Below are 11,273 nucleotides of genomic sequence, written 5' to 3'. Positions count from 1 at the left end.
TAAAATTAGATGATAGAACTTTCTATAATCTATTGTTTATAATAATATTCAAATTTTGTATTTCCTTATGTTGACCACAAAAACATTTAGAGTCACTATATAAAATATAGAAAAATAAGTTCAATGACAAATTTTTATAAATTATTAATTGTAGTAAGATTCAAATTCATATTTCAGTGCAATGATAATATAGTTATGTTGGGTCACCATACGGAACATAGGAAATAAAATTTAATGATAAGCCTCTCTATTTTTTGTTAGCTATTTCGAAATATTATAATTTTTATTTGCATATAGTGATTACAAAGTAGTTATACAGCCATTATACGAGATATGGAAGATGAAATTTAATGAATAGGTCATCTATTGTTATCCCAAGCAAATAGCCAAATGCTACTAATAGAAAATAAATGCCACTAATCAAAGAATAAATGCCATGAAATATTGATATAAAACAATATTTATAATGCAAAGTTCCATCATGCAAATTTTTGTGTTTCATTTGTGTTCATTATATCTCCCATTATGCGAGTAACAGTCGTCAATTGCATCATTAATTTTTAGCCGTATTTTTTGCAATAAAATGTTAACATTTACAAGTGGTATTATTAGCCACTATAATGAGGTGCAACAAGCAAATGATTATGCTCTCCGATTATTTTTATTTAGAAACAAAATATATATCCCGATATGAATATTTTAAATTTTTAAAGCATAGTTTCAATTCATCAAATGATGAAAAAGGTAAAATAATGTCCACATTTTTGTTATATCAAGTATGTTGCCTATGCTTCTAATATTAAATCCCAACTCTAGCAGCTAGAAAATAATCAAACTCAGGCTTTGAACACAATATAAAACAAAGTTCGGAAAGGTGCATGTTCAAAATTAAAAATTTAAATTCTACCTAGATAATACACAAATTAACTAGCTAGGATGAAAACCAACAACCAATGTTATCCATGCATATGCACTGCACTTGTTATATTTTATCAAAATAAGCCATAATGTTAACCAAGTTAATATAACGAAAGCTAATCAGACCCATCACGATGTAAAAACGTTTAAAACGTAAAACTAATTCTCGCTCCTTCGAGTCCCCGAATTTTGCGTCTCCAAACTCCCAGCCGGCACCGTGGCACACGTGCGACAGTACACCCTGGCCTTTTTCGCACGTGTACCTCACGTGCGCACGCAACTCTACGGCCAGTCCTCCAACATCCGAGTGAGAATCCGAAGGCGTTTGGAATCCTTCTCCATTCTTCTCTCTCTCTCTCTCTCTACGGAAAACACCCCCTTCCCCTTTTCTCTCCTCCGAGCTCCCTCCGACTCCCTCCCCGATCCGAAACCCTAACCCTAGCTTACAAAACCTTTGCCTTTCGAACGATCGAGGCTATAAAGGCCCGCCTCTTTCTCCTTCTCTGCGACGCCGTATTCCTGATTCCAAGGAGGAGGAGAAGAGAAGCGAAGCCAAGCGGAGAAGTCGGCCATGGCGAGGAAGTCCAGCAGCAGCTGCGCCATCTGCGAGAATTCCAACCTCGCCTCCATCTGTGTTGCCTGCGTCAATTACAGGTAACCCGATTCCTCGATCGTTTGGGTTTGACCGGATTATGTAGAGAAAAATCGCCGATTCTTTTTGTATATTTAATGAAAAGTGGGTCTTTGGATCAAGAGATCTCAATAATTGATTCCCCCTTATCCATATATGAAGGTTAAGTGATTACTACAATTCGTTGAAATCGTTGAGGAGCACCAGGGATTCTCTTTATTTGAGATTGGATGAAAAGCTGGTGGAAAAGGTTAGTTTGCATGCCTACCATCAATGAGATTTGTTATTTCGTTATTTTGGGCATAATTTATTGGTTTTCAATTATCATCATGTATTCTACCTGGTTTGCAATTAAATCGAATTTCATCGTGTTAGGTGCTGTCCAACTGGTTGCCATAGAATAGGATATCTTCTGGTTTGCATTGAGCATTGTAATGTTCACGGTTGGTTAACTATTTAATTTTCTGTAGATTAGCATTTTTTATTGATAATGGTACTCAATTAAGTGAAAGAAGATGAATAAGAAATCAGATATCCAGACAAGTTACATGAGCTTGATTTGAAATAGAGTATCCAAGAAAGCCACTGGAACAAGATACTAGTTAGAAAGTGACTTTTTAGTGAGCCCCATAAGTTACGAGCCATTCTGGTGCTTCCCATTTGATCATCACCCAACCATAGCAACAAGTAACAAGCATCCATGAACTATTATGAACTATTTGGAGTTGGTTTTGGATGAGTCGTTTATCTACTCCCGTATTGCTACATTTGTCCAGATTTGTCATGAAGGACTCATAATATTACTTCAGTTTGTCAAATTTAATGATATCATATTGAGCAAAACATAGTCCTTGATATTAATTACCTATGAGTTTTATCTGTTGCATTTTACATTGTTTTGTAGACAATTTTATATCATTTCTGCATTACCTAGAATATTAACTTTTAAATACATCAATCATTTTTTCCTTATAGTTCTCTATTCATTTTGAAATTTGTTTCATATAAATCCCATTCTTACATTTCTTCTTCTATGCTTAACCTGCATGCATTTTCCCTGTGTAAAATTTTTAAATTTGCCAGAAGATCAATTATAGGTTGCTTAAAAAAATTCTCCATTGGCTGTTGACACATGATAATATGCATTACACATTTTAGACAATATGGTAGTACATCAAGCAAGAGGATGAAATTTTAAAATGCATGATTGACTATGAAGCCTCTTAGTGGTATTAGAATTTATGTGGAGACAGATGTGGTCCTTTGGCTTTTCTTTTATGAAAAATTTTGGAATTCTTTTTTATTGTTTTTCTGTTTTCTTTTTCTTCATTAGTTTTATTGTTGATTTTTATTGCGGGCAGAGGAAAGCAGATGATCAATTTAATTGGAGATTAAGCCAAAATGAGAAACTCAAGAAGTTGAGGGAGCGACTAAATCACCTGAAGAAACAACTCTCACAAGGTTGGCCGCTTCAGATGTAATGCATGTGCAAGATCAGGCATCATATAGCGTGACATTATCATTTTCTAAATATATGTTGACAATTCTTATTCTTTTCCAGAGAAGGCTAAGGTTGAGGAACAATCAAATGATCTAAACTTAAGATATGGGTTGTTAGATTCAGCTTTTGCAATGGTAGTACAATTTCTCATTTGCTGTGGTTTTGTCATAATTTAATTTTGCTATTGTAAATATACTGTATTTTGCACATGCATGCCAATATTTTGTTAACTATTCATTATTTTCATGCTTTCAGTTACAAAAGAACCATGTGGAGTTGTTGGAGAAGTTCTACACCAATCTCATCTACACCCAGAATTTGGGCCATGTAATTTTTCTTTTTCAGCAATAATTTTTAGATACCTAGTATAGTTCATAGCAATCTAGGTGCATGTTTCAATTATGTATTCTGAGTTTTGTTTCTTTTTCAAATTATTCTTTTTTGTTTAAGTTATTTGGTTAACTGATATTGAGGCTTATTTTGTTTTCATGGTTTTATGATATTATGAGCTTAATTGGGTTATACAGGCCTTTGTTATGTAACTTAATAATCTGCTTTGGAATCATATCTAAGCAAAAAATCATATTGCACTTGGCTTCTCTCTAGGGGCATTATGATCCTTGGGCACTCCCAAGGGGACAACATAATCTTGTTTAACAATGGCTTCTATCCATGTTCTTGGATCTGTTCCTCTTCCTCTTCTTATTGTTTACCTAATCTTATTCAAAACTACTTGGATAGCACCTAGAAGATGAAAATTAGGACAAAAGAATGCATTGAAGTTTATTAATGTTTTAACATTTGTTTTGGAGGCTAAAAGCAAAATGGTTGGATTATTCTATCTGGTTCTTCAAATGCCTCCTACAGTTAAAAGGATCTGATGCGTATGACTGGTCAAGTAGCTGGATGTGTCCATTCAGCTTGTTCCTTGGGAAGTTCTAGGAGTTTCTTAAGAACATTGCAGCCCCATGCAGTATGCCCTAATGTAATGTCTCTAATAAGCAACTACTTCACCATCATATGAACAAAATCCTGACTAAACAGTTCAGAATTTCTTAGCAACTCTCACCATCTTATATAACCAGAAAAGAATCAACCACAAATATGATTGTATCAATTCCTGGAAGAATGATTGGATGTCCTTCATCTAGATAAGATATGCTGTTGCTCAGAAATCAAAATAGCGAATGAGCTGATAGGATTATGGCAAATTGTCAATGTCAACTTGTAGATGACGGATCACTAGCAGATGACCTAATTGGAGGAATGGACAATAAGCTAGATGTTCCATTCAGTTTGGCCATGAGAAGTGGCAGAGTGGTTAATTTATTAGCTGAACTGTCATCATGCAGGCCTTAGAATAGGGGTGCATTCCCTTAATGCAAGAGAAAATTTTTTTTTGCAATTCTTTTTTTTTTCTCTGCCTGGTTTCTTCTTTCTCTATTGTTTTTCTCCTTAAAATATTTTGACCTTCGTTCTCTTTCATTCAGTGATTGTCATGCTATTGTGTTTATTGCAGATGGCTATCACCTCTGAACGTCTTCACAAACAGTCAATAGTTATAAAGCAGATATGCAAACTGTTCCCAGTGCGTCGAGTAAGTGCCATCTATATCTTTGATGCAATTTCTTGGCTTTACACATACCATGCATATGGGGTTCATTAGCTAATCCTGTTAAGAATCATTGTGAAAAGAGATCCAGAAACCCAATCCAACTACTTGTGCAAGATCTGCCGGTCATGTGTATGCTAGTTGTAGCATGATGTTTTAAATTACAGAATTAATATGTCTCATCTAAAGAATCCATGGCTGAAGTAGTCCTTGCTAGTTTTATCATATTGCATAATGCTATCTTTTTGCAGACAAGTTATGCATTGCATATGAACTTTGATTTTCATAGATGAAGCAAAAGGTGACATGGTATCAGGTGTAAACAACCTAAAGACGTGCAGAAATTAAGATCAGCAGCATTAGCCTGCAAAAAGATCAGAACAATGCATCTATTTTCACCAGGACACAACTCCACGATGTCTGGTTACATCTTTTGGACAAACATAAGCTGCCAAAGTTACTTTTTTGGTGTTGAAAGACTGCCCTGACAGTCCTAAACAAGTGCAATCAGATTAAAGCATATTATGTGTCACATGGATGCCAAAATGGATGATGCTTAAACCCTTTGCAAATAAGTCTTTGCTAGCTGAAGTTGTTTTCCAGCCTTTGCTGCATGTATTTGTTTAACTGCCGCATCATGATCTTGATGTGTAAATCCAGCAGGGAACTTTCATTCTATTCCATTAAACACATCACCAGTTCTATTACAGCTTGAGGAAGTTGTCATTCAAGAAGAGTTCTATGATAATTATGAGGATAATCAAGTTTCTAATGTTGCTTCTAAAGAATTGTTTACAGGCACAGATTCGTTTGATGGGAATCTTCCAACACACAATTGTCTTCAATTGATTTGACATGCATAATCTGTTCCAGCAGCGAGTCAAGAAGATTGCCCGTCATATGTTGTTCAAATCTGGAAGAGGGTTATAGAAATACTATGGGGTATCCAGCACCAGTAAACAATCAATCAGAGGATTAATCAGTGTAGTTTTGTCTTTGTTGTAATATAACTCGAGATGAGTTCTTGCTTAGTAGAAACGAATGATAAATATGGTGAATGATGGATATCCAAAATATTGTCACGACGAAGGGTAGAAAGACGTGATTTCTTAAGACTTAATTTTAGTAGTCAATTTTCTGCAGTTTTTGTTTTTTTAAGTTATTTGTAGGTTATTCTGAAGCAAGGGCTAAGTTTATTACTTATTATTTAACATCATGATAGGTCTAATTTTTGGTCATGGCACTATTCCTGCAGTATTGTTCATGCTATAGTATCTATAATAGTAACCACATGTTATGAGGATATTTTAGCATGGGGGTGCAACTTGGGTTGAGTTCAACCCAAATCCACTTTCCCAACCTGTTCATTGGTAGTATTAGGTTGAGGCTTGGGCACAAATATCCCAACCCGGCCTCATGTAGGGTGGTGTCAGGGTTGATATTCAACCCAACTTGATCCTGACCCAGCCAACCCAAGCTAACCCAACCCAATATATAAATAAATAAATAATCCATATTTTAAATTTCATATAATTATTTATATATTTTTATTGTCATACCTTTCATCTTGTTAAATTACGTAAGTGTACCAATAAAATTGATAAATGGTTGGGGCCTCGATCCAACAAATATTAGTCTAACAAAACCATCCCAAACTTTTTAGAATTCCTAGTCAATTGGATCTAACCTAATTAACATCGCACAACTCATCTTGACCCCGATTAGCCTGACCCAATGTGAATTTTTTGCTTAAAATGGGGTTGGGTTGGATTGGCTTAGAGAAATCCCAATCTGAGCCTAGGTTTGTCTGGGTTTGGGTTGGAGGATATTGAGGTGGTGTTGGTTTGTCAAGATGCCCAAGTTTCGGCCTTATTTTAGGGAGGCAAAAAATCCTATTAGGGTTTATTTTGCTATAACTTGGGGTCTTAATGTTTTATATAACAGAGTTGGATGATTGATTAATGAAGAAAGGGATGATCCTTTGGTTCTCTCTTGTGGTGTGATTCCACAATAGAGGTGTGAAAATACCAACCCTAGGTGTGATTCCTAGGTCCTGGAGTGAGTCTAGTGTCAACCTTCGCCCTTTTAGCCTTTTTTCTTTCTCTTCTTTTCGTTTTTTTTCTACTTGTAATCTACCTTTCTTCAAAAACACCATTTTATTTCCCACAGATCTTTCATATCACATGCATCTCAGATTTTTTTTCCTGGAAATTCCTGCAAGCATTTGATTTCAATTGATTGCATAAACCCTTAAAATCCAATTTAAACACTAGAATCCTAAACTGTAGATTAGATTGTACTCAAGAACATTACTCTTTTAGTTCAGTTTATTGAAAACTTAGGTCTTAACCTGAAATTCCAGCAACAGGTATATCGCTATCCTAAACCCTAACAAGGCCTTTTCCCTTGTTTGTCCTACATCAGGAGATGCATGTAAAATTTGATGAGCCTTGTCATTTTCTGTCGCGTAACTTCTTTAGTAAAAGTTTGTTTGATCCATTAAGATTTTTATTAAATAATTTGGATGATGTTCTTGGATAGTTTCAGATAATGCTTTTGTAGTTGATTTCCCAGGTCAATCTAGATGGTGAAAGAAAGGATGGGTCCAGTGGTCCATATGATCAAATATGCAATGCACGCTTACCTAGAGGACTTGATCCGCATTCCGTTTCATCTGAAGAGCTTGCAGCCTCTCTGGGGTGAATTCTTCTTACTGTTAGAACTCAACTATTTTTGGGTGCCTCAATTTTTGGGCTTGCTAATTTCCCAGACAATGACACAGTTAGATCTACAAAGTGTCTATACATTTGAGAAAATTTGTCTGTATGAGATTCATGATACTGGATATTTAAATTGAGATTTACTATTTCGTTTCTTTTTTTTTTGTTCTCTCTGTGTTTGAGATTCACTTCTTTTAAAGAATGGTATGTCGTAGAACAAGTGCTGATGCATCATTCAGATTTTTTAATACAATTAACTGTAAAATTCTTGTCTCTGGTTGTATGACAGGTACATGGTCCAACTTTTAAATCTTGTTGTCCCAAACTTGGCTGCTCCAGCCCTTCATAATTGTGGTTTTGCGGTAAGCTATGATGGATAAGTTGCATAAGAATACCATAAGCAATACTAGAGCTTTTATTTCATAAACTAGGCATCAATACCTTAATAATCATTCACATGCTTGTATGAATTCTATCAGAAAACAAACTTTCCATCTACATATGTATGTATGATTTACAAATGCATGCACACATGTTGATGCATATGTATACAGATATATCAGATAAATGGCAGAAATCTATGCTTATTATACCTGTGTTATTTATCCCACAAGAGCATTGCATCTTACTTGGGGAATGCAATCATTTGGTTACCTCAGTATTGCTCTATGTTTCCACCATGTGCTTTCATGCCAGCTTCTTCTTTTCCTAGTGTTTTGTTCTGATATTTTCACTCTTGTTGTTGCCTTTTTACTTCAGGGATCTTGTTCACGCATATGGCAGAGAGATTCATATTGGGATGCACGTCCGTCTTCACAAAGGTGCTATATTGGGAAAGGATTTTTTTTCTTTTCAAAAAGAAATTAAAAATCATGGTTTACATTGCATGATGATTATAGGCCTCTTGTGCAGCAAGGAGTATCCACTTTTTATTCCAAGACAGAACTTCTGCTCCTCTGGTGATGAAAATTCATGGTCTGACAGAAGCTCCAGCAATTTTGGTGTTGCTTCCGTGGAGTCAGAAGGGAGGCCTTACTTAGATACTTATAGAAGTAGCAGCTTTAATTATTCTTCTGCTTCTCCACATTCTGTCGAAACTCACAAGGACCTGCAGAAAGGCATATCGCTACTCAAAAAAAGTGTGGCATGCATTACAGCTTATTGCTACAATTCCTTATGCTTGGATGTACCTTCTGAAACTTCCACTTTTGAAGCATTTGCAAAATTGTTAGCCACTTTATCTTCTTCAAAGGAACTTCGATCCTTTTTCTCGTTGAAGATGGCATGCTCAAGGTACAACTTTAGTCATGTTTTTCTAGATGAATATTTGCACTTATTGTTTCCAGATTATCATTTTAGTTTTCAGTCAACTGTTATACCTATTCTAGTCAGTATAGCTTTTCATTACTCAGTTGAAGTATGTAAACTTGCTATTTTAATTATAAGTCCCTGATTTGTTGATTCTTTTGGAACTCATTGATAAATCTGTGTTGCCATTGCTTTATGATATGGCACATTGACAAATATTTTTCTTGGGAGTGGTCAGATAGTTGGATTAATAGTTCAGAGGCATGTATAGTATATTGTGTGCTTAATTATAAGAAGGATGTAGGTTGCTCTAAAAAAGATGTACTTGTGAAAGGTTATATCAAAAATTCAACTGAAAATAGGGGGCAATAAAATCAGGTCCTGCTTCTAATAGATTCACTCTTTAGCAAATCTTGAAATTTCAATAGTATATTGATCAAACTATCTTATCCTCATTTATGCTGCTTCCATAATTAACAACTTGAACATTAATCTATTATAAGATGTTTTTATGAGAAAGAAGTTAGAAGTGAAAGGTTAACCCTTCACAAGAACATCTTTAGCAAATCTTGAAATTTCAATAGTATTTTGATTGAACCATCTTGTCCTCATTTATGCTGTTACCGTAATTAACAACTTGAACATTAATCTATTATAAGATGTTTTCATGAGAAAGAAGTAAGAAGTGAAAGGTGATGGTTTCTTACTAAAAAATGCTAAGCTAACATCAACCCTCACAAACAACTATGAAAAATCAGGGTTATTGCCTGTTTAGAGGGAGGACTAGTGTGCCTGGGCGGTGGGTACCCCTGTAAGCAAAAGTGTAGGTGTTGAACCCTGATTTTTTATGGTGGTTTGTGAGTGTTGATGTTAGTTCAGCATTGCCTCTTTTTTTTTTAAAGTGATAGCATGGATGCAAATACTGGATTTTGGGCCTTATTGTCCAGTGCTTGTAAAGGAGCTGGACTCCACAAAAGTGAAGCCTCTACATGGTGGAAGTGTGGGAGTCCCCACCCCCGAATTCAACCCCCCACCTTTTCTTCTCTCTCTCTCTCTTTCTCTCTCTACCCCCCTTTGAAAGTCCCATGCATGTCACGTGCCAATACTCGTGCATGTCGTGTCTGTGCATTCAGATGATATCGGAAGGTTTTGCAGTCATTGTGGACAATTCCATACTTGCTGCAGTTAGCATATTTCCCTGAAGGGAAAAAAAAAGAATCTATATATCTATATGCATTCATGCATGCATGCAAAGAAAACTGAATGCTTCGTCTGACATGACTACTCTCATCATGTAGTTGACAAGACAGTGAGCATGCAAGAGGAGCCTAAGAAATCACATGTAAAAGAATCGGAACAACTACTGTAACAGTTAAAAATTATGATTAGTTCATCCGGGCATAATTTCTTATTCATATTCATAATTTTCAGGAATCAATGCTGCATTTAGTGATGATGTTTCTCCTTTCTGATTTACAGATCTGATAAGCAAGCTCAGCAGCTGAACAGATCAGTATGGAATGTAAATGCAGGGGTTTCATCAAGTAGTTTAGTGGAGAGTACACACACAGCAATAATGGTGAGCCGTAGCTGGATATCTTATCTTTTATTTTTCCCCTTTCATGTCTTCACTGTCTCATGTTTAATGAATTTAATGTGTCAATCAGCCAAATGCTCGTGATAACCACCTATCAAACTCTGCTGCTAGTTTTCTTTACTCGGCTGAGATGACTGAGTTAGGAAGGTCTGAAAGCCTTGTGGAAGGTTGGGATATAGTGGAGCACCCTCCCCTTCCGCCTCCACCATCACAGGTTGAAGATATTGAACACTGGACGCGGGCCATGTTCATAGATGCTAAAAAGAAATAGCAAGGCACCAGCTGCTCTTTCACAATACCACTGCTGCTATGTAACTTTGATGTCCATAACTGATCTCTATCCAGTTTTTCTGGCTCCAGAAGACTTTCCCTTGGTGGTTTTATAGCACAGAATGTATAGCTCCTGATTTTATCCAACAAATTATTTTTTAGCTGGGAAGAGGGCTCATTTCTTGTTGTTCAGTGATTAGGGTAATGGCAATTAACTTCCATTATGCTAACTGGGCCATGTAAACACAAAGTCTTAAGATGATGTGGATAATTGCTCTGTAGGACAATTCCTTGGTACATCTACCATTTTTTGCATTCAGTGCTCCACCGGCACATTGATAAAATAGGGAATTTAGCAACTTTTGTGGCTGGTAAAATGCCCATACCATTCAAGGAGGGCTCTTTTGACATCAGAATCTGGTATTGTTGGGTAACGTGGTAAGAGGTAAGGTGTCTTAATTTGATGGTATGTGAAACAATCAGCAAGCCTCTAGCTGCCCAAGAGAAGGAGAATTTACACCCACAGCGACTATTTCTTCATGCAGAACCTCTCATCCAAGACAGTTTCCTATGTGGATCGGCTCTCTTTTTTAATGCTGGAATGGCCATGTGATCAACTGCTGCCCTAGACGATGAGCTTCGATACAATGGTAAGGTTGATGCAGTGTGATCTGGACTAAATATGGAAATAGCTTTTTTGGATCCTGTATCCTAGG

The 11,273-nt window shown here is 36.1% G+C and overlaps 1 protein-coding gene across 6 annotated transcripts; it reads left to right on the top strand.

Moving 5' to 3' along the window:
- Positions 1–1,229: 1,229 nt before the first annotated feature.
- On the top strand, positions 1,230–10,871 carry LOC103700765 (DNA-directed RNA polymerase II protein). Of its 6 annotated transcripts, none has more exons than XR_015972125.2 (12): positions 1,230–1,572; positions 1,712–1,799; positions 2,911–3,010; positions 3,111–3,184; positions 3,306–3,377; positions 4,570–4,647; positions 7,225–7,361; positions 7,672–7,744; positions 8,142–8,203; positions 8,295–8,675; positions 9,989–10,061; positions 10,170–10,267. XR_015972125.2 is itself a non-coding variant. In XM_088708875.2 (12 exons), exons 2-12 carry the CDS (start codon positions 1,780–1,782, stop codon positions 10,556–10,558), a joined length of 1,326 nt encoding a protein of 441 aa, XP_088565001.1. In that variant the 5' UTR covers positions 1,230–1,572; positions 1,712–1,779; the 3' UTR covers positions 10,559–10,871. The 6 variants fall into 6 exon arrangements, 5 of the variants coding, with proteins under 5 accessions (XP_088565001.1, XP_088565002.1, XP_008780862.2 ...); XM_088708875.2 differs by lacking the exon at positions 9,989–10,061 and adding an exon at positions 10,358–10,871 and having other exon boundaries at positions 2,883–3,010; positions 10,170–10,269; XM_088708876.2 differs by having other exon boundaries at positions 9,989–10,032.
- Positions 10,872–11,273: the final 402 nt, after the last annotated feature.

This window comes from Phoenix dactylifera, chromosome 12 (genome assembly GCF_051530095.1).
Source record: "Phoenix dactylifera cultivar Ajwa chromosome 12, Ajwa_hap1_PhDact_Kaust_v1.1, whole genome shotgun sequence".
In the NCBI taxonomy this organism is placed as follows: Eukaryota; Viridiplantae; Streptophyta; class Magnoliopsida; order Arecales; family Arecaceae; genus Phoenix; species Phoenix dactylifera.
The sequence above is the reverse complement of the archived record's forward strand: the minus strand, read 5'-3'. Positions and strand labels throughout refer to the sequence as shown.